General features: G+C 37.0%; 3 protein-coding genes across 3 annotated transcripts in view; 1 reads left to right on the forward strand and 2 right to left on the reverse strand.

The window, feature by feature from the left end:
• LOC110370878 (rabankyrin-5) overlaps positions 1–23,926 on the reverse strand; it is a 42,854-nt gene that overhangs the window by 7,607 nt on the left and 11,321 nt on the right. The window contains exons 6-12 of the mRNA XM_021326868.3: positions 4,620–4,846; positions 4,168–4,311; positions 3,716–4,085; positions 3,453–3,637; positions 3,056–3,243; positions 1,948–2,101; positions 1,485–1,647 (exon numbers count right to left, since the gene is read on the reverse strand). Of these exons, the coding sequence (XP_021182543.1) occupies positions 1,485–1,647; positions 1,948–2,101; positions 3,056–3,243; positions 3,453–3,637; positions 3,716–4,085; positions 4,168–4,311; positions 4,620–4,846 (1,431 nt within the window). The remainder of the gene's footprint in view (positions 1–1,484; positions 1,648–1,947; positions 2,102–3,055; positions 3,244–3,452; positions 3,638–3,715; positions 4,086–4,167; positions 4,312–4,619; positions 4,847–23,926) is intronic.
• Positions 8,700–22,219, forward strand: LOC110370884 (uncharacterized). The gene is made up of 5 exons (XM_021326879.3): positions 8,700–8,923; positions 14,455–14,619; positions 19,731–19,904; positions 20,929–21,085; positions 21,731–22,219. The coding sequence occupies exons 2-5, from the start codon at positions 14,565–14,567 to the stop codon at positions 21,852–21,854; spliced, it is 510 nt and encodes a 169-aa protein (XP_021182554.2). The 5' UTR covers positions 8,700–8,923; positions 14,455–14,564; the 3' UTR covers positions 21,855–22,219.
• Positions 14,826–18,639, reverse strand: LOC110370880 (uncharacterized). Its single transcript, XM_021326876.3, has 2 exons — positions 16,727–18,639; positions 14,826–16,650 (listed from the first exon to the last, which is right to left on the reverse strand). The coding sequence occupies exons 1-2, from the start codon at positions 17,980–17,982 to the stop codon at positions 15,894–15,896; spliced, it is 2,013 nt and encodes a 670-aa protein (XP_021182551.3). The 5' UTR covers positions 17,983–18,639; the 3' UTR covers positions 14,826–15,893.

Raw genomic sequence — 23,926 nt, forward strand, 5'->3', positions numbered from 1 at the left:
TTGGAAGTGTTATTGATTTTATTATGGACTACGGTCAGAATAAGGTTTCCGAACTAAAAATTGAGCTAAGAGAGAGGGTGCAAAAGTCACTGGTACTAAGGAAAAGCTTGTTGAAAAATTTTTTAACACAATATGATTTAGTTTTTTTTATTTACTCAACCCCAATAGTAAAACAATAATGCAGTGCTTTAATTATAAAATAAAAAAAACACTAAAATCGTTCACTATTCATAGTAATGATAAGCACTTTGACAGTTATCTGGACCTGACGACTCGGTGCTGCCACCTCGTGGACGCCATTTTACAAAACCCTCATTAATAATGACGGAAAATTATGGTCCCAACTGTTTGAGGTCCTATATGAGCCGAACCACCAACGTTATATTCTTGTAACACGAATAAATTCTAATCTTCATTCTATTGGTCCGTTCAATAGTACTTATTGAAATATTTTAATAAAAATAAATAAAAAACTGCTGTAAAACATTAAAAAAAGACATAATTTCATAACCATTGCGCCTTTCAAAACTAATAATAAATGAACTACCTTCAATGCGTCCGTATCTTGGCTACGCTTCGGTGACTTGTTTGGAGAAACCGAAGGGTTTGTATGTGCAATTATGGACGAAGTTATCCTTACGAATAACTACCGGAGATATATCGTGAAAGACGGGACGGTTGACATATGTCGGGCATGTCACCATCCGGGTGAGTCTATCAGACATATTATATCTGGTTGTTCTCGTTTGGCTAATGGTGAATATTTGCACAGACATAACCAAGTGGCCAAGATTATCCACCAGCAGCTTGCTCTGCAATACAACCTTGTAGACCTTGAGGTACCATACTACAGGTATGCGCCCGACCCAGTTCTCGAAAAGGACCATATCACGTTGTACTGGGATCGATCTATCATCACTGACAGGACTATTGTAGCCAATAAGCCTGATATTGTGGTGATAGATCGATTAGCGCGCCGCGCGATGATAGTCGATGTCGCCGTTCCGCATGACGAGAACCTTGTGAAAGCTGAGAAAGAGAAACAAATAAAGTATCTCGACTTAGCGCACGAGGTTGTCGCCATGTGGAGTGTCGACACGGCTGTTGTTGTGCCGATTGTCGTTACGGCCAATGGTTTAATAGCCAAGAGCCTCGACGAACACCTCAGGAGGCTCTCGTTGGGCGGCTGGATCAAGGGACTGATTCAGAAGGCAGTACTCCTTGATACGGCACGTATTGTGAGGAGGTTTCTGTCTCTGGGACCCTAACCACCGGTACCTTGGACCCTGTGCCCGATATCGGTGGCAACCTATTTTTTATATTTTTAAATGTTTTTTATTTTTATATTTAATATTTAAAAATGTAAATAATATGTTAGAAAATAAATAAATGATGACAATAATGAACTACATATTATCAAGTTGAGTATTTCCAAGGGATTTCGTAGGTCGTTTTATTGAGTGAGCAGATGTTATTGTACTTACGCTAGCGACTTCCTCCTGGCCGGAGTCGAGCGCTGCCCACAGCGGGGGCACTCCGTTAGCGTCGAGGCGGCTCATGTCCACTCCACGAACACAAAGCGCCTCCACCACTAAGCCTAGCCGGCAGTGGATGGCCAGCTGCAGCGGCGTCTCGCCTGCCTCCGTCCTAAGTAGCGAATAGATGACTTTGGATCTTCTTTGGTTGATTTTTACAAATGACAGATTATGAGAACTAGCGCTGTTAATACCGATTGCTTCAGGTAGATTTCCTTTACCACTTAGCTGTAGTAAACAATAAGAGACAACTCTCCAGTTTTTGGCTTGCTTTGATAATCTTACTAAAATAGAGTCGTTAGAGTAGAGGCAAGGGCTCCGTAGGATGAATTTGGCCTAAAGAGGCTTAACAGAGGTCTAGTGGTATAATTGCGAGTATCTGACATACAATTTACATACTGATAATACTCACAATGCATTCATGTCAGCTCCATGGTCGAGCAGGTATATGGCGGTCCGAGAGTCTTCCTCTACAATAGCTTGATGGAGTAATGTGAAACCCTTTCCATTGCGAATGTTTGGGTCCGCGCCACCTTCGACCAGCGGGGCGACCAGATTCTTGTGACCTGCGTGACATTAGACAATAAATCTACGATATCAACAACAAACTCAAAATCCTCGAAAATCTAATGTATTAAGTTTTTTTGAAAGTGAAGCTCAGAAATGTATGTATATTGTAACCATATTTCATAATAGCTTACTGAGGTGAATGTCAAATGACTATGTGTTTATTTACATAATTACAGTATTACGAAGAATAAAATAAATGATGACTGTACTTATTTTCACGGTGACAAACGCATGGCTTTTGATAAAGGAGAAAAATGAGATAAAGGAGAGTGATGAAGAATGAGTAATGCTAATAAAGATATCAGTATTGATTCTTGCCTCCTGTATGTATTTGTAAGATTTACTACAGCCAATTAGATCATCACTTCACGCTCATTTAATTCGCATAAACTAATTGAGTAATTGTAGTTTGAAGATATTTTATTAACCGACTTTATATCCAGACTTAACTATCGTAAAAATGGCAATAAAATAACGCTGTGTTAAATAGATTTGTTAACTTGGTATTCACACGAATAGAGTTGCCTAGCGTTACGGTCAGGCTTCTTGGTAATTAAGCCAATTTATAACATTTAAACATTCCTTGTATATTATGTAGAATCAATTACATATTAGTCAATAAAAAAAGTCGTGGTGGCCTAGTGGGTAAAGAACCAACCTCTCAAGGATGAGTGCACGGGTTCGATTCCAGGTCAGGCAAGTACCAATGCAACTTTTCTAAGTTTGTATGTACTTTCTAAGTATATTTTAGACACCAATGGCTGATAAAAAGGTGAAGGAAAACATCTTGAGGTACCTTGAAATCACTAACCCGCATTGAGCAAGCGTGGTGATTAATGCTCAATCTTTTCCCGTGTGAGAGGTGGCCTGTGCCCAGCAGTGGGACGATAAAAAGGCTGTAACTGTAATTACATATTCTGTATTTAGTAGTTCATTAAAATCATTATTACCTTCAGTGAGTGCTAGACTGACGGGCGTATCTCCCTCCGAGTTCTTCAAGTTAAGGTTGGGCGCGAGACTGACGTTACTGCGATCTGTGGCTGGCATGTCGCCCTTCTCTATGAGCTTCTTGTGTTCTATGATAGCCAGCACTGCACCTTCGTGGTTGTTCAGCACTGCTAAGTGCAGGGGCGTTTGTCTATGGGAAACAAGGAGAAGGTTACCAGATTTTTTCCTATGCATACTGTTTTAATTATATATTCGAGCAAAGCGATATAAGATGGTACTTTGGCAGGATATAACAGGCACATGTTTTACTGCTACAACTAATTTTTTCACTAAGAATTACTTCTGACAGAATGGTCTCTAATCTATACGTAGAACTTGACATTATTCTTCAGTTCTCACCTATAAACCGTGTCTTCCTGCTCTCCGTACGACGTCTGCAAGTTAGGCCTAGCACCATGTTCCAACAAAGCGGCAGTGAGTCGTGCGAGTCCATTGGCGCAGGCCGCGTGTAGTGCACTCATGCCGGCCTCGTTGCTGTGGTTCAGCTCGCCGTTCAGGTGACTCACCAGGAACACCGCTGATTCCTTGCGAAAGAACACAACATTATGATAACAAAACTTTACAACAAATTATTAAGGTTTTGACTTGGATTTGCAGCTTACCTCAAACCACCCTTGCGCCAGAATATGTAGCAAACTGTCTCCCGCTCCCGAGTATAACGGGTTTGGTTGACATCCTTTCTCCAATAGTTTAGCAGCGAATCCTCTTTCAACAACATTTTCCGTTTTCCCCTCCACTGGGTCTTCGGTAAAGGCGTTTTTATTCGTCACAGGTGTATCGAAGGGGTTTGATCCATTCATGACTAAAGTCTCACTGGATGAAATGGACGCTCGTCTGTCGTCTACTAACGCGTAGTAAAGCGGCGGATGCTCGTCTGTCAAGGTCCTTAGATTTGTGTCTAATGTCGGCTGTTTGAGAAGCAAGTCGAATATCCTTTGATTTCTAGCTATTACTGCTTGATGGAGAGGTGTGCTACGAGAACAAAAAATGAGACATATAAGAACACAAAAAGGCTACCGTATAAAATTCGTAAAAAACTTAAATCAATACTTACAATCCTTTTCTATTCTGTCGGTTGATATCAGCATTCTTCTGTACCATGACCTCGGCGATCTCTGCCATCTGGTCCATGGTCTCTTCGTCACAAGAGCTGGACGTGAGCGATGCGATCAAGTGCAGCGCCGTGTCACCCTCCTCTCTAAACAAAACGTGACATAAGTTATACTGGATGATAGTAATCATGTAATTTAAATTCAATGAGTAACACTTTGCTGTCATAAAGATGGATGCATTTCTTATTACGGAAACATGACATATTAGTTCTAAATAGAATATCATTAGCCCTTTACGCATTATATAATACTGTTTCAATGGATACGAGGCCCTTTTGTATCTTTGAATTGAATTTATGAATGTCAGGTTCTATGCCAAAAAGAGGCTAAATATGGACCAACCATCATCGCAAGTAAACAAAAGTTTAACAGTACCATCAAGACGAAAACTTACTTGGTGGTTAGATTGGGGTCTGCGCCGTTATCGACAAGGAACTTGGCAGAGAATGCGTCTCTGGAGTCGATGGCTCGGTGCAGCAGGCTCCTGCCGCGCGGTCCCCTCGCGTCGGCGTCTGCGCAGTGCTGCAGCAACGTCGTGGCTATTGAGGAGCTTCGCCCCCGCAGCGCCAGTTCTAGAGGTAGCTCGCCACGTGTTGACATCGCGTTTACGATGTCTGTTAACTGTAACAAGTCAAAAGTGTTAACCCGCTTACTTACTAGCCTTATATCTTTCTCCAAAGTAATTTTGATTCTTATTTGTTATGGTTTCATGCTAAAATAGCTAATCCGGCTGGAGAGGGAGAGGGAAGATAGGTAGTGTTTTTGGGTTCCTGATGTGGGACGAAGTTTCTGTCCGGACGCAGATGCGGACGAATTCTAGCCACAGCCTAAATTAAGTTTAATAGGGTAGTTTCCAGGGTCGAAATAATGAAATAATATTTAGTCCGCTTTTTAGATAATCAAAAAATATTGGATACGTATTTTTTCTTTTTTTAATTAAACATAAAATGACAAAGATAATACGCTTCAAAAATTAGGAGTGGGGGCCTTTTACGTCACAGTCTCCTGAAAATTGTAGCAACTTGTGACGTCACACTCAACTTTAACACGCTATATCTTAACAAGTTCTGATCCAATTTAAAAAAGAAAAAATACGTATCGCTTAATTTTGGACAATCTACAAGACGGACTAATTATTATTTTTTAGGAAACTACCCTATTATAATGGACTGAATATGAATTCAGTATATTAAACAAATACATTCTAAACTGTAAAATTATAAATACAAATGTAAATGCTTGCAGAGGAGAGAACTTTTCAAAAGTGCTGGCATGATATTGTGAAAGCCAGCGTGCGTATTTGCCAACAGCTGCGAAAATGAGTTAGTAACAATATAATTTCTACATTATTTAGAAAACAACGGCACTTCTAATTATTTATTTGTTTCGAGAAGTGCTCAGACTTTTCCTGGTGTCATCGTGTCGCAACACACTAACCAACTTGCGAAACACAAGAACTATAAAGCTGGATAACATTTTCTTGACATGTCAATAAATTAAACTCTTAATACTGCAGAATGCGTTGGCCTTTCCTAAATCGGCAGTTGTGCTATTAAACTGTAAAACGTCGATTACAATATCGATGAACAAGAATCGTAAAGAGTGTTAAGTAACAATTGTCCTGAGAAAACTATCACGTAGCGGAAGCATCTGAACAAATTGTCATCATTAGTGATTTGTAGGCTGAGCTACCGGGGCCAGGAATACAGCGGGTAGAGGAGCAGCGAACGCGGTAGCAAATTTATTTGTTTTCATTTTAGAATATTCAAATGTTAAGGTAGCAGCAACCGATTATTATGAGTAATGTCTCCCGTTAATTGCCTGCTGTGATTCAATGTTGTGTGATTCAGTGTTTTTGTGGGAAAACTATATTTAACTGGTATATTATCTTCCTGTTTTTCTCATTAATATGGTCAACAGTTCTGCAAAACAAGTACATATTTTGTAATAACCATACACTGCTCAGTAACTAGTCAATATTTAACTTATAATGATAAAGTTAAGCAGGCCTACTACATGACTACAGGTACTTAAATGACAACGTAATAAGACATGCAAATCATAGATGTAATTGACCGATACGGCAGCACACCTGCGTACTAAATCCTTCAGCCGCTCACTTAGAAGCCTTCACCTTACTACAAATAAGAGCCTGAACTGTTCACGTGCCGAGGAACTAAATTAAAATACAGCGGGTGTTCGTTCCTTGCTAGTGATGCGACGCACATGTTCACGCGATAATATTACTTGATGAATTACAATACACTTTCACGGTTACATAACACCGTGCCAATTTGTAACGTAGAACAATGTTCGATATTGTAATGACAGTGGGCTACTTGATGACCTTAATGATGTCAACAATCGGTGCTATGTAGGCTTGTCGCTTCTTCATCAGTTTATGTGGGAAGGTAGAGATATTCCGTAATTTTCTAGCGTCTCGGTAAGAATATGTATAAATCCCTGTATAGAGCAAGATTTCAAGACATACTTAGGTTTAATTTCTTCATATTTTCCAATAATACGTAGATTGAACAGCAACATTGATTGCTAATAAAGTTACTTCGCAGTGCCTTCTGCAATAAATTATAATTCTTACGACTTAAAGATCGTTGAATTATTTCATCTATGTGCATTCTACATGCATTGGCACTCTAAGCGCAGGAAAATACGCAACTATTTGCCATTGTGATCAATTATGTTTACGAATGTCGCGATGAGAAACAACAAACACGAAAATAGCTCTTTTATTATACGAATTCAAATTGAGCCTTTTTTCTACCAGATTGGGTAATCAAGGTCATCATGTCAAGAATGTTAAACATAACATTTTAAAAGTTCAAATCATAGTTATCGTGCAAACTAAAGTAATAATTTAATATCCAATAAATAAGGATAATTAAATGAATTAAAATTCATATTTTGAGAAATATATTTATGACCTATAATCTAGCATGTCAATATTAACATTTAAATAATATTTTGCACAATATTCAAATTAGCCTTCAATCTGCTTGCCCCTATCCTTTTTGGTACAACTTTCATTATGAATGAACATCTAAATGTCATCTGTGTGTAAATCTTTGATCAACTTTTATAGTTGTTTTGAAGTAATTGTTTACAATATGTTTAGCATGCGGCTTCCACTGGGGCCTATCCTCGGCTATTTAATACAATTTGAACTTGAACTTTCAGTTTTTTTTTTTTTACAGATTAATTGGATGTGCTATTATGATTCCGTCAGTTAATTATAACTCATCAGCTAATCGTTGATATAGAAAGGTGATGACAGAAATACACATTTTTTTTTGTTAATATTTTATATTCAAGTCAGGTAATTATTTTCTGAACGTGGGATTGTATTTTGTATCTTGACGATCGACTACGTCATCGGAAATACCTCAACCTTCGCTATAGGTACATATAAATTAAATATGCACGCATTGATACTTCTTTGCAATTACTCAGAAAGCATGACGCTCTATACATGATAAGCTCGTTTTTAACCAGATTTAGAGTTATTTAAAACTAAATAGCTGTTGAATAAATTTAATTCCAATGTAAGAAGATGTGACATGAAAACTAATCGTGAGACATCAAGAACCTTTTTAAGTCATCATCTTATTGCAAGAGCATGGATAATTTTGATCCCACAGATCAGTTCGAGGAAATACATATATAACGCTAGGTAGTGCAGAATCAGAAAAATATCAATACCTTCTTTATCAATATGACGCGAACGCCATTGAATGATTCAGAGTTCACTGTGTAAAGAATGTGCAATTGCAGCAATTCTAAGAAATCATTGTGTACAATGTAGACCAAACAGATGTCTTCGCATCGGAATTTCATTATAAGGCGGTTTAATCAACAATAGATAGCGACTCCAATAAAGATTGCAAAACAGATTGACTTGGAACTGTACAAACAAGCCTTTGACCAAAACAAGATTCTCATTAGTACAATTTACATTAGTTATCAAGTGATTCTCCTACTTCCCTCCTTTCAAGGGAATAACAGTGATGCATGTAGTGACGTAGTGCAATGTCAAGGACGATTGCTTGGTCGACTGCCGATCTCGGCCGGAAGACGGCGCTTGGAGTAATGATCTAATGATGTTTCGTGTCAGTGTGATCGTTACCCAGTCAGCGTAAACTAATTTGATTTATTTCGTCGATGATGGTTTTTTAGTGTACACCAATATTTTATTTATTATTTGATTCGATTGTTATTGTCCAGTTGGTAGAGATTTTTGTAGCCTCGCTATAAAAATAATGAATTCTGTGGCTACGCAATTTATGCAGAGGCTGTTTTACAACAATACGTTGACCATATTTACAAAATACTTTCCGTTGGTCTTGCTCAACAAAAGCGCGGGCGCGACCGAGTGACAAACGCACAGATCTGATTAGGTGTGCGTCTGCGCAGTCAGCGCCCTACGTTACGTGCTATGTCACAAGTCCTCGAGCGAGAAATGTCTGAACTATTGTCTTGGCATTGGCCGGCCAGCCAGTCAGCCACCGACTTCGTACGGCGGCACACGTGCAGATATAATATCAACGTCGCATTATAAATGTATACACGTGTTTAATTACGAAACCGAGCTGTGAAAACTAGTGTGAAATATTTAATATATATTCGTTTTTTTGAGGAGTGGTGTTTTGTGTTGAATTAACCTTGAGGTTTATTTATCAAACAGTAAGTAGTGAGTGCTCTTGAGCAAAATAAAATATTTTTAAAATTGTCCTGCCTGCATCTACCAAGTGTCCGCTGAGCCGGTCTGTCAACTTGCAAAAGTTGTGAACAAAATCTAAATTTAGGTCTTTATAGCTATGGTTCATTAGTTCGGTGTAATGTGAAGAGGTTTGGTGGTCCGTAAACATTATTCTGTTTACAAATATATACTTCACAATTTGCAACCATTTCGAGTTTCTTATGAAACAAATCGACTGAAACTGGATTGCGATAAACAATCGATTTTCGAGATTCGAACAAATATGAGCTATCCAACGTCTGTCACTTTGAATTACTTGAGTTTCCCACACAACTGGTCTGCGCCATGAATTTCATTGAAGAGTTCCAGTCAATGCCAAGTATTGCAAAACTTAGCAATTGGACACTTGAATAATAGTCATGCATAGATTATGTAGGGAAGGTCAAGGATAAGATAGGCTTACGTACATCTAACCTGACGAGTTACAGGGTATTATGCATTAGTACAAAATTAATTAGTGGTGTTAAACCTTGGAGATGTTTTGATCCCAGGGAAAATGTTTGTAGATATAATTAATTACTACTATGCACACGAGCGTCATAAGATTATAATGATTACTGTTGACATTCCGTGACATACACAGTTGTTTATTGTTTACATCAATAACACACCAGTCAGTTTTCTTAAAATAACTGATTAGGCACTGTGAATTTTCTAAGGTTTTCAAGTCAATAATCGATATGTTTCACGCTTTTGTTATTATTGTTATCGCGTTGTTTGTTCCACGGTACGGTGTTAAGATTACTTAAGCAACTAGTTTCTTTGTGACTCAACATCTATTCAAGCCTAAATCTGCTTCGGAGAGTCGAACCAGCCTCAGCAAGGGCACGTGTGGGTTGGAAATTTCGAAAAAAATTACTCCTTCATCTTTAACAAAGTGCAAAAATTACTTAAACATAATTTTGCAAAATCAGTGCGTATCTCCGACGATATTCCATCTACATAAATTGGTTTGGGTGTGTTTTCGTAATTTAGAACGGCAAATTATAATAAACGCTGATGTAACGTTGGTTAACATTCTGACCATAACATAGTAACCGATTTTATTCTACAGGCCTTGACTCTGGCTTTGGTTGGTAATTAAAGTTAATTGTTTGTGCAGTTTGCCTTAAGATTTGGAGATTGTGTTAAGCCCAGTACCATTTGAACGATTGTTCCGATAAGCGTGTACCTAGGTAATTGTTTTCGTTATCTCGTGTTGTATTTCTAGTTTCAGTGCTTTGAAACATACAAATTCTGTTCTCCTTTAAATATTATGAAGGTTAACCAGCAAAGCTAGAGTACACCATTATTTTTAGGGGTTTCGATGGGTTGAGAATTACAGGATGATTTCCTGAGCATATAGTTTGACGGCAGCTGTACAATATACCTAAATTACATCACTTTTATTAAAAAGCAAAAAAACCGCAATAATGTGCTAATAAGAACAACTGACGGTCTCAATGCAAAGAGCGCCATTGCGAAATACAAGCAAACTTGATAGGCACGGTCCTACTTCAAAATACATACACGAACAGAATTGATTGATAAATTCTAGAGTGTCTATTACACGAGTTACGTACCCGTGTCCAATAATAGACACATTACGACAACTGCGTGGAATAAACTTTAACCCTAATTGTGTACGCGACGATACATGTAAGGTTAGCGGAACGTAGTCGCTAGCTGTTATCCAATAACAATCCCTGAACTTGAAGTTAATTGTAGGGAAGTCAGTTGGCCATGCTGATAGATGATACTGTATGAGCTAGTCTTTCGATATTATCGTGGAAGTTAACGAGCTCGTATTTTAAGTCAGGGAATTTAAAATGGTATATAACAAATTAAATGGCAATGAATAAACCATATTTCCCGTCACTAAATAGGGATTACCACAAGGTAAATAGATTATTTTTGAGCATGACCCATTAGTACAAATATATTAAATTCCAAATTAGTTCAAGGTATGTACACAGAAACATGTAATCATTGATTGCATAACCTGTATCACATCCGTAAATACATACATTACTGAACGTCCTAGGAAAGTGAATGCGTGAGAAGGAAACATTTTTGCAAATGATGGATAACACTCATTGCACAAATATTTAAGTTTGCAGAATGTTAATTTCTGAGGTCTAAGCTAATTATTAAACTGAGCTGTTACAGAAAATGTTAATTGAAATTAAGCAATGTGCTCTTGCAATGAAAAGTTACGCGAACGCATGACACTGGATTATGGCAATGAAATATTATTCGATTCACAATGATTTTAACACGGTTACAATGAAATGCATTGCCTAATCTGACCTTGTATTTTATATTTCATTTTATGCTACTTGCTTATTAAAAAATAAATTATCAGGTCTGTGAAAAAATACAGCGGAGGCCTACTGGGACAGTAGAGCAAAATAGGTTCGTTTGCTTTTACTTACAAAACAACATTAAACTGTATTTCTCATTAGGTAATCAATGAATTATTTACGCTACTCAATAATTTCCGCAAATCATGTATCACCTTCACCGCGAATGATATCGGCTTCGGTCAGACTTGTTTCCATTGTTTTTGTTCAAACTATCGATGCCATTTTAATTAGCTAGAAGTGACGTGTGTCTCTACTTATAGTTCTATTGTTTGGAAGTACCAATTTTTTTTGCTATTTTTTTTTTCTAAACATAAAATTGATTATAGTTCAATATCACACAATGCATGTCTAAATTAGGAAACCTACAAGTAAAGCCAGTGTGTCACACGCATTTATATTCAATTTAAGAGATTAAATTGGAATTTATACCAATATAACTTGTCCTTAACCTGACACAGCCCAAATAAAAAGTTATGTAACGGTCAAGTGGTGCGCCGCGATGCAAATGTCGAAACATGCGCGCGATCCAAAACCGGAATTATAAAAGATGATCACATTTAATACAACAAAGACCTTGCAAACATAATTCAATACTGAGCCTGCCTTAAATGTTAGCCTTTTATGTACACTAAATATTTTCTTAATGCAGATATTCAATTCCAACTGAAGTATGCATGCAGAAGTTTGATTACCATGCTCTACTTGATATTTCGAAGTTACTTGATCGTATATAGAGGCCTAAATGTAATGAAACTGGCTCCCAAATACCAAAGTGTCAGCAGGTATAAACTTCACACTCCGAAGATCTTGAACCATACGACTCAGTAGTTTGACAATCTTGCCTACCTTGAAAAGCAAAAAGCTCCGACCACATTTCATGTACAATCATACATCGAAAATGTTGATTAATAATTTAAGTGCACCTAGCATAATATTATTCGACTGGATAAGATCACGAAGAAGATTGCGGACATGTAAAAAAATTGCAATCGTTAAACCTCTGCCAATTACACGTAACACGTTGAAAGTTCAAGTTTCATCATCATTGATTCTTTCACAAGTGCACTCTACTTGCAGGACGTCTTGAACTATGTAGGTACAGTTCTTTGGTATACCTATGTTGATTTTGATCAAAACATTTATTCAAAGTAGAATCAAGAGTAAGAGAAAAGCAATTCAGTCGTTGTCTTATTTCGCAATGGTGAGACAAAATGTTCTGATAATTCCATTTCATGGTTGAACACTGAATCAGTGCCCATACGCAATACTGCAGCCAGCCGAATGTTGAAACTCTTTCGGCTTTTGTACCGCGTTTCTTTGCTCTTTGCTTTGCTCGAACTCGTTTAAATGATCTATTTATCTACAAGTGTACATAGTTATATAAGTTCATGTATTATGGTGTCGTTTAAAAGCACGACATACTAATCAAATATGTGGAGCTTAGATTAATAAACTTGTTAGTTACGTATTATGTAGAATTGATTTGACCCGATAAGCAAAAATTATCATAAACTGTGTCAGTCCATTCGGTAGGCAATATTTAGCTAATTATATATTATTTCGGTTAGATTTTAGTTTATGTAACTGACTGCCAGCGACATGATAGTGTACAAAGAAAGGAAGGTTGATGTATTAATTTCAAGTTTGAATTTTAATTCTTAAGAAATCCTATCAAGTCTAAAGAATCAGTCGGAAGCACGTAATCCACCAGTTGCTAATGTAATAAACTTGTTGCGGTAAAATTAAGAGATACGGTCACACGAAAAAATTACATCGAGAAACATGACAATACCGAATAAAGAACTACATATCATTGGACGAAAGGCAACCCCAGACGAGGGGAAAGGCCTTAAACAAGCGAGTCAGGACCTTGAAAATAACACAAGAGCGACAGTTCACCGCAAGTGTACCGAACGTGTTGGCCAGAGTATTTATTACAGCACAAACTATTTTGAACTAATTGTAATAGCATATTCTCATTAATGGCTGACAGGTGTTGAGATCGTTGGATAGCTGATATAGAATCTTGAAGGTGCGAACGCTTGGTAGAATGGGATGCATTCAATCAATTCATTTTTTTTGGAAACTATATTTTTTGTCACCAAAATTTATTTTTGTCATCAAGTTGTATCACCTAATAAATAGATTTATCGCCGCGAAATATTTTCGTTCTCAGATAAACAAAGAGTGTTAGCATGTATGAATTACCAAATTATTGTCAATATAATGTATAAAATATGAGATGGATCACCAATAAAATTGTAGTGCATTACATGAATATAAACTTCGTTCTTATAATAATAGTTTTATTACTTAAATAATAGCTTGGTGCTCAAAATGGCAGATCTGTCACCAAATAAATCGATTAATCGATCCCTGACTGCGACTGCTTTTTATTTGTTATTTTGTCACCAATACAGTAGTTACATTTTATTATGTTCCGTTATTAAAATAATGTATTCGTTACCAATTTAATACATCAGTTTATAATTTTAATGAAAAAATTTTCAAAGGGAAGAGGAAGGGAAGGGAGACAAATTGGCGCGCTTTCGGCCTCAACGAATGGGTTGTAGGTTGGTTGTAGGTACGATCATACGATGCTTATTTTGACTTTAATTAAGTGTTTTATTTACTATTCAGCTAGAAATTTAATTTAAATATACTTATACTACCTGTGGAAATTAAGACCCTTGGGGGAGGCACATGGCCAGTGAAGTAGTAGACTCTTTTTGTTGAAAGTTTGATGACGACCACCCTACATTTTAATACAATTCATGAAATTTTCTAGTGATATAATATATGATTTATTGGTGATCTCTTTAAATTAGTTTGCCTAAATACTATTAGGACAAACCTATTATAATACATACAAAACCATTTATTTGGTACTTGACCCCATATCTCCATGATTTTCGGTAATTTATTGTGGAATTGATTTTATATTGTTTGGTGATACATTTTGGTGACAAATCTACTATTTTGAGGGCAAACCCTATTATTTAAGAAACAGAAAATGAATTAAATTGGTGACAGCTTAAATCATACCCATTTTTTTTTCTCTATATACAGAAAAAAGTGTAAACTAATTGAGTACAATAACCTAATTTCAGGACTTTGAATGGCTGCATCACCTACGCCTAGGGGAAGCGCAGAGAGGAATACATATGAAAGTGCGGCCGAAGAAAAAACGCAATAGATAGTAGTTGCAAAAGGAACGAGCATGGAGCATTGCATGCTAGCCGTGGTGTTCGCAGTCCTGTCCTTGATAACAACAGGTTCGTTTGAACGATTTTTATTTATAAAACACGATATGATGATGTTTCTATAATACTCGTTTACATAATATATTAAGTAAGAATATTATAATTACTTCATTGGCAGTAATTACACGTTCGAGTCTATTAAATTACATTTAACTATATAATATTAACAGAGAGCGAGAGCCAAGTTACAAATATCTAATCGGAATGTCCTTCAAGGTTCAAATGTTTGGGAAACTGTAGCAGTTTTAATAGAGTATCAATTGGCTTCACGTCCATAGTAATCAAATCAAATGCCATAGTTAAATTGACAGCACAGGTTTGGCCACAACATAAAATCAAGTCAGGTGTCCTACCTCGCTTTTTTTATGAAACCAAAGTATCCAAGATATTGGATTAATACCGGACATTGCTGATACGTCAATTCAAATAATATCTGATTTACTTTGGCTATTGAAGGAATTTAAAAAAACATTTGCGGATGTTACAATTAGCACGTTTGTGATTATGTATCGCTTACGCTATCATGGAAGTAATCAATTAATTCCATTTGTACACTTGAACGCTCGAGTGGATTTGGCAAGTTTGTGGATCGAAAGTTTTCCAAACACATTATCTTAATAAATATTGATTCAAGCAAACATTTAATTACAATGCGTAATATGACAAGTTCAATACATGTGTATAAGAAGGCAGCGACACGGTATGTTGAGGTCGTTGAACATTCGCAAACTCTGATGACTTTGCATTTTGACAATAGCTGCGTGGGAGTGCTAAACCATACAAACGATTATTACTAACATTGTGAGCAATGTTGATTTTCATCATCTTTAATCTCAATAATAAATGCATTCAAAAATACTAATATGTACACATCACTTTATTCACTCACTTTATTGTTCATTAATGACAGAAAAGAGTTAGCATACAACACTAGTCATGGTTTAACTCTCGCTTAGTGAAATCATAAATATGAAAATGTAAATAATTATAAATTGAAAACAATACAAGAATTCAACATTACCTCTGAAGCACAAAAGAATTCAAAGGACAAACGCCTATTATTTTCTCTTGACTAATTCACTGCAAATGACTCATAGTAAAGGACCAGTTATATTTTCATTTATGCGGAGTATGTATATTTACTACGAGACATGAATTTATTAAAATAATAAGATGTTTCTATACCCTGACTCAGTCGCCATTGACACTGAACAAGACAACATTTAATTGAACTCTCTGTAATTTATTTAGGAAAACGATATAAAGTAGCGAAGTCTCGTAACTTATTAATAATTAGTTTGACGAACTACACCGCTAAATAAATCGTATAGTATTAGAGAAAACAAGGCTACCGGTGCTACGACTGCCACTAGCCTGTAGCCTGGCGTGGGGTCTCGGAAATCATAGCATAGCGCATGAAAGCGCCTCCCGCGCTCTGAGCACCGGGACCCGGGCTCACCACTCTCATACATCTTTTCGTTCGCATCACACTTCATGCCACTACTATCTCCGAAAGTGTATTTAGTGACTAAACGGGCGACCATACCCAAAGTGCCATTACTGCTTGCATTTATGTTTTGTCGGATCCAATTTCTTTGAAAAATCTTGCCAAGAACGTCTATGTCTGAATACCTTAAGGAATAATTAACGTGGTGACTAGTAAACTGTACGCCGGCCACGCCAAGTCTTGTAATTGGTTTTAAGGCAATACCAACCGCGGAAAGGAATTCTGGACTAGTGATATTTGAACGGTGTTCCATGGCTCTTGTATAAAGGATGAAACCACAGAAATAGTTAGTTTCAAGGTAAAATGGTGCGCCAGGAGCAAAGTTGCACACAACTCGTATGTCCCCGTTAGGTTTTTTTCCGTATGCACAACCTATTTTGTTAGTTGCTGCCCAGAGCAACTGGACAGTAAAAAATGATTTTGGTGTTATATGACCACACTCCACATCAGTAGCAGTTAATGCGCTTCCAGCTTTCCAAAACCACAAGTGAATACAACCAATAATGGGATCCACGTAACATTCATAATCTGGTATGCTGAAAATAGACCAATATGAAATAAATAAATAAGATCATTCGAAGACAAAATAAAGTACTGGAACTGCACACATACCATTTTGAGGCCTTCTCGCTTTTAAAAGAATCAATGCAACAATGTTTTGCATATTTGGTACATTCGAGTTGCGCTACGTAATCCCCCTCGAGAGCGGAACACGATGCTGGACCTGGCAAGCACTGACGCAGCCACGCTTCAGCCATTGTCTCTAAGTCAAAGTCGTAAATTAATTGATTCATATCTGCTGCTTTAGGTAAATGATTATATTTGTCTGTCTCTCCATTAGCGATCCGATTGCGCATTGAGTTTACAGTATTCACAAGCCCTATTTGCTCTATCATGCTGGGGGTGGAGACGACATAAGCATCTGGGCATAACTTTGAATTCTCCTTATCCGAAAACAGACACAAAGTGTGATCGCCGTAACAAGGACCCGCCGCACACCATTTGTTCATAGATTGTAACACTGGTATATACAGTTGCCTCGTCGGTTTACTTGGCTCTTCTTCCGTTTCTTTTACGTTCTTTAAACTGCCTGGATACAACATAAAAACATCTGAAGTGAACGTTGGAGATCCTAATTCACCATATAAAATTGGTAGATCCCAGCATTTTGCATTCTCTGGGACATACCAAGTGTTGCTGACAGAATTGAACTTTGTAAATGGGTCATCATCCTCCATATTTACACCTGAAGCTGGCATTAAATTGTAAAAGTCAACAGAAACCTTGTCTGCGTCGCTGTCTTCTTGTGTGGCATTACTAATTATGACAATATTCTTAAAATCAGCATTTTGAGATTTATTTTTACTGACTGTTGTATTGTGGACCCGAAGCATCTTTTTTGCCGTTTCTGGATCGTCATCACGATACCTATATTCTTTTAAGATATCATTTATAGATTTTATTTTTGAAACTTGATTATCAGTCTGTCTCATTAAAGCATTTATGTCATAACCAAGTCCTGTCCTAGCGGAATCATATCTATTTAATGAATCTTGTTGCATTGCAGTTTTATCTTCTGAACTTTTTTCTTTCATCATTTCTTCAATTTCAGATAAATCATCATATTTTTCATAGTCTGTTTCAGTGGTATTTTTGATAATCTGACCCATCAACGATGTGTTCATAGTAGTTCGCCTCATTGTTCTCTCTTCAAGAACATTTTCAACCGGCTTTGGTTCAGTCGTATTTTCTATGTTTTCTTCTGATACTGCTTCCCCATTACCGAGGTAGTAATCTACACCGACGCCACAACACTCCACTATAAAATATATAAATATCACTAATATTAATCTCATTTTGTTAACCATTTCATTAGTTAAACCAACTAGATCTTAAAAATCATTGTGAATTGCCAAAAAGCAAATGTTATTTCCAAAAAGGTTCATTATGCTCCAGAATTCTTTAAATAAATCCAATATTCCACTTTTGTCGTACTTATGTATTGTTAACACAATGATTGCCTGTATAAAAAATAGAGACGTACATACAATATTAACATACACAAGTTGGAAGTTCAACGTCCGAAAAGTGATGACTTGTTAAGGTGATACAGTTAGGCGATTCAATTGTTTTTTACTAATTGGTAGACTAAATTCATGAATTCCTCGTTTTTCATAAGAAAGAGAGCAAATTCATGGGTCTGAATTTAGTAGAAAGAGCACGGACACAAGGTTTGGTTCCAAGAACGAGCATTCCACGGCAACGCCGGAGCATGCGTAATGTGAAATGTGTGGGAGTTGACATAACAAAACTCCGTGACTCACTCAAAATACATATAACATTATAATACTTACATTGTTCATATAAAAACTATGAGTATCAATCGTATTTGATCTTAGTTTCCAATTATGGAATGATGACGCATACAGAGCATCTTTTTAATGATACTTAATGATGACGTTACTGAGTTTGGCGAATTGTAACTTGCGATCATTTCAGGCGTAATTACCAAATCCAGGCATGTGTTAAAGTCAACGACCCGAAAGAATCAGTATTGCGATCGTGACTAGCATATGCCGTGTGATAAATGTAATGTACTAAACTTCTATATGCTACCATTATTGACTTATTGGAAACAAAACCCCGTACTGTTTCTGGCATACTTGCATAATGTGAAAATTATTTTCATCTTCCTATATCGAAATTCAACCTACAAAAAAAAACATTTCTAATTAAATAACAGGATTGCCTTTGAAAACCAAGTTAAATTATTCTGGATAATAAAACATAAGTCTTTTTCGATTTTGGATGTATTTGCTTAATGGTAAGTTACTTATTATAATTAAGGAAGTCTGTAAATTGAAAACATCTTAGGCCAAAAGGGAAATATTATTATAAATGGCATTACGCTTAACTTGAAGCGGGGAGATAGGGAGATGAGTCACAGTCTCTACGAACCACCCGCGGTGACGCAAGACGTCATCCGAATACACTGTGCTAAGTGCATTCCTAAGTTAACGACACTGCAGATCCAATATTGTGCTTATTTTCATACCTGTCAATGTTTTGAAAACATTTGCTTAGGATGGGTTCAAATTAGCAAGTACCTACATAATTGCAATACATTCGATATTTTGATTACTGGCCAAGGCACAAAGGAGTAACTTCTTCTATCAAGATTGATAATCTTCTGCTTTTAGATAATATAAGGATCAACTGAAAGGAGACCAAAGGAGCTTACAATTCAGTACTTGAAGGAATATCAAGTTGAATACGATACTAAAACATAGGTACCCCACAGCGCGTAATTTTCTATGTAAATGGTAGCATTAGTTAGTTTGCGTGTGAGTCCCGGTAAAATGATTAGAGTTAAGCTCTTGACAGGGCAGGAAATACTTGGGTTCAGGCACGCGATGTCTAATAGGTCAGTTGCTGAGGGAACTGTGCAAATTAAAAGTACCTACGTAGTAAGTGTGGAGTTGTCACGTAACAACGTGCTATGAAGGTAAATGCAGATACTGACTGGAATAGGTTTATTATTAAGGCGCCAAAATGCAAAAATCTCTTTGTAAGTCGTAATGTCATAATTGTTGAAATGTGTCGTTGTGGTTTCCAGGAGTATCATCGCTGCAGTGCTACCACTGCCTCATCAACCCGCCGCCGGGCCAGTACTACAACACCACGAAACGGCTGTGCGTGCACTTCGACCACTCCGACAAGTTCATAGTCGACTGCCCCTACTCCACTATGTGCATGAAGCAGGAGTTCCATCTCGATATACAGAACGGAGGTACGTTATTCAATATTTCTTTAATGCAGTTTAAGGTAGGAAAAATAATGTAACATAAATAGCGGTGTACGAGTAGGATTCTCGGTTGAGGCACTTAATAAAACAGCATATTGCACAAGAAACCTGAAGGCAACAGAATTGTATACTGCACAAACAGGTATTGTCATAGTAAGTACCTATTGAAGACAAGCAAATATTTGTATGCCTAATAGCAAAATGTCAAAATAATAAACACTCGAATGGCTAACGTTCTACATGACTAGGCACGGTCTCTTCGCGTATGTCTGCTAATGCATTACGTAGAGACGGTATTCGGTCAAGGTGATAGACATCATGATAATCAGTGACAGACGGTTCAAGGTGAAGGCTTGTTGGCCAGAACACAATTCGCTGGCAAAACGGCACCTCTTCTACACGAAGTCATGACGAGAGGCTCTCACGTATTTATCCTCGATTGACTCATTGAAGGTTACATGCTAACGCTAAGACTACTGTTAATCCGGTTGCACTTGGAACAGGAAATAAGAAACACAGACTCCACAAAAAAACGTTAAAGCACTCTATGCTCTTGATACTGCATCAAATGTAATTAGTTTTATCTGACAATGAAATGATATGAGTGTTGTTCTAAAAACGAATTGTACAAGAGTAAAGTTAATCTCAGTTAATTTATGAATACCTATTACGTTTCACGTTAGTTTTGGAGTACTTACTCCAAATCATGACAAATAGAAAAAATATAAAGTCTTCAGACAAAACGTAGCATGAGTTTTAAATTCGACTTGCACGTGACGTAAACTATTTTTTATGCAAAGTTATTACAAGAAAGTGCATGTTTCATAAATTAACAATTCTATTAGTAACCTGTTTACTTTTTTGAAAAGTAATTGCGACGTAACAATAAGAAACACACTTGATTACATGAACAGCCTGTACGAAATAAATAACTTTGTTAGTGAGCAGCTGTATGTATACTGTCATGATAATTTTAACTGACGTATTGCTTGCTTTTCCACTTTTCCAGTGAGAATCAACGGTGTGCTCCGCGACTGCGCACCTCAGAAGCACGAGTACCAAGACTACAAGAACGGGAGGTGGTCACCCAAGATGGAGATATTAGAACCTTACCAAGAAGGTTGCATCAACGATGACGATAAAGGAGAGAGGAGTACGCCTAATAGGTAATTATAGAGCAATTAATAGTAAAAACACTTTAAGGTAAATAGATAGATTGATTACAGTTGAAGTCAGATTCCGTTAATAAATGAGGCTTGACATGCTATCCAAATAACAGATTAGACTACATATTGTCAAAGTAAGGCTTCTAAAACCTTCTGAAGTCACAAAACAATCATTAGACATCAACAATAGTTGTTCTGCCGCACAAAACAATATTATTGAAACAAGAATGATTTTACCCAAGATCAAAACACCGTAGTTAACAGACATGGAGCACCTGAAGTACGTAAACGAGTGCATTAAAACGACAGCAATAACTTGTTCGATTTACTGCGCAGCGCAATAATGACACGTTATTACGAGCCACTTTCCGCTATTTATACTCAAGCTTTATATTACTGACATGACTCCATTGGCTTGCTTTAGGAAAAAAACTTCTATTGTAGCCTCAGGATCACTCAGAAACAGAGATCAGTTGCAAACTTTAAAAAAACGTCATTTGTTACAATTTGGTCAGTTAATAGGTGACACTCTTCCACAAAACTAACCTGGACATCCTCAAACGATCTCCCCTTTTTATCGGTCATAGTTAAATTACTAGGTATTTATTGTTCAATTATTTAACGGTATGTGTATCTAATTTTCAGATATTGTTACTGCCGCAACAGCCTATGCAACGCGTCACCGAGCACGAGCCACGAAGGCTACACAGATATCATGGGCGTCATAGTCGTGTTCAACCTCATGAAGTACATCAACAGCCTTAGGTAGTAGTCGCAGCAACGCGTAGGAATTAATTATATTACGTAAGTTGCTGCGCCACGCTGAGTAGTAAGCAAGATGTCCTGCGTGGGCGACCAGCCTTAGCCAGAAGGACATCTCAATAAATCTGCGATTGTTACTGCGACTGATGTAGCCGAGAATATTCCGAACATTTATACAATAATGGAACTATGTACATATTAGATTCAAATCTACAAGAGCAATTGGGCACTCCATTAGCTTACTACTCCGTGCCAAGCAACTGCTCGCAATGTTTTGTGATATAAATAAAAGGGTATAGTGACTTTTTAATTTAAGACATAAAATATTCTTTGTATATCTGTATTTAATTAATAAAATAATTTGTTACTGTTCGGAGGTTTTTTATCGATCTAAGAATATGCTGAAGTATTGACAACCAGTGAACCAGAGAATGTTTCAGTTGCCTGAAGGTTCGACATCGCTCGATTTCTCAGGCATGCTATGAGTTAATGATGGAGTAGCAATTTATTTTTGTAAGTTCCTGGATAATGTGTCATCATCTACCGTCTACCATTCGTCAGCTATTTTAGTGTCAGGTTAAGCCATTCCACTGAAAAATATAAATGGAACGCATGACCTTATATGTCCAGTTACCCTTAACCACAGTAAAGGTTTATTATGGTAGGTATTGTCATGGTTCGAGCAATTGCAACAATTTCCTTATTATTTCCTGATTATACGCTAAAATTATTTTTAGTCACTAGTTAGTGTGATTTTAATAATTAATAATAATTGTTTAATTTAATTAGTCATAATGCTGATTTACGTGCAATAGCAATTATTTTTATGGCTTAAAGCCTCGATTTCATGGCGCATAACATAAACAAATGCAGGCGGGTTTAATAGTTTTCCTCTTACTAACACCATTTTAATTAGCTACTACATTACTTAGAAATTATATAGTAAACAGGTAAACCAGATAGGAAACAATCTTCTTGAGTTGATTGACTTCAGGATTTATGTTGGTGTTGAACGCTTCAAATACCTAACATAAGTTGGTCACATTGATTTTAACGAACTACCACGTACAATCTGTGTGATTTTCTTTTCAAGTGTGTGCATACAAACAAATGCTGTGATTCTAATTTTTACTTGTACATAGACCCTTAATCGCTTGAGTTGTTTAATTAATATTTATATTCTTACTTATTTATACATATGTAGGAAATATAGAAATATTAATGGAAATTGTGTGTCTTCTTATTTCTCTCAATCATCATCTGAATCATGATGTATGATTCAATTTAGAAGAATCAATAAAATATATGATTGAAAATGAATCACGGCACCGACAAACGATAGAACTTAATTACAAGTAAAATGTACGAATAATAATGACAGATAGGCACAAAAATAGCCTGTGATAACAGATGATTTTTATCGTCAAAAGTAAAAAGTCGTGGTGGCCTAGTGGGTAAAGGACCAACCTCAAGTATGAGGGCGCGGGTTCGATCCCAGGTCAGGCAAGTACCGATACAACTTTGTATGTACTTTCTAAGTATTTCTTAGACACCAATGACTGTGTTTCGGATGGCACGTTAAACTGTAGGTCCCGGCTGTCATTGAACATCCTTGGCAGTCGTTACGGGTAGTCAGAAGCCAGTAAATCTGACACCAGTCTAACCAAGGGGTATCGGGTTGCCTGGGTAACTGGGTTGAGGAGGTCAGATAGGCAGTCGCTTCTTGTAAAGCACTGGTACTCAGCTGAATCCGGTTAGACTGGAAGCCGACCCCAACATGATTGGGAAAAAGGCTCGGAGGATGATGAACAGATGATTTTTATAAAAACTGCCCGATGATGTCAGCACACGGTATTCATCGGGTTAACAACACTTCAAGTTACAACGTTAACGCAACTCGTCACCTGCATTCGCAAGAAACTGGAGATAAATGGAACATGGGAAATAATATTTATCTCACCAACTTGCTAGAGTTAAAGCTAGTAAAAAAATTGTCAACTTCTGCCTAGAGTAGGTATATATTTTGTTTTATATAGGGTGGCCCATCCATAGGCGTCCAGAAGAAAAATTTAGAAGCTC

This window comes from Helicoverpa armigera, chromosome 22 (assembly GCF_030705265.1).
Source record: "Helicoverpa armigera isolate CAAS_96S chromosome 22, ASM3070526v1, whole genome shotgun sequence".
In the NCBI taxonomy this organism is placed as follows: Eukaryota; Metazoa; Arthropoda; class Insecta; order Lepidoptera; family Noctuidae; genus Helicoverpa; species Helicoverpa armigera.

What these genes read in the sequence shown, in the direction of transcription:
- LOC110370884 (XM_021326879.3), top strand. Translation starts at nt 14,565, where the DNA reads ATGGAGCATTGCATGCTAGCCGTGGTGTTCGCAGTCCTGTCCTTGATA. An exon ending in TCTCGATATACAGAACGGAG is followed by an intron (nt 19,905 to 20,928) that starts GTACGTTATTCA and finishes CCACTTTTCCAG; the next exon opens with TGAGAATCAACGGTGTGCTC. An exon ending in GAGAGGAGTACGCCTAATAG is followed by an intron (nt 21,086 to 21,730) that starts GTAATTATAGAG and finishes TCTAATTTTCAG; the next exon opens with ATATTGTTACTGCCGCAACA.
- LOC110370880 (XM_021326876.3), bottom strand. Translation starts at nt 17,982, where the DNA reads ATGGTTAACAAAATGAGATTAATATTAGTGATATTTATATATTTTATA. An exon ending in AGCGAGAAGGCCTCAAAATG is followed by an intron (nt 16,651 to 16,726) that starts GTATGTGTGCAG and finishes GTCTATTTTCAG; the next exon opens with CATACCAGATTATGAATGTT.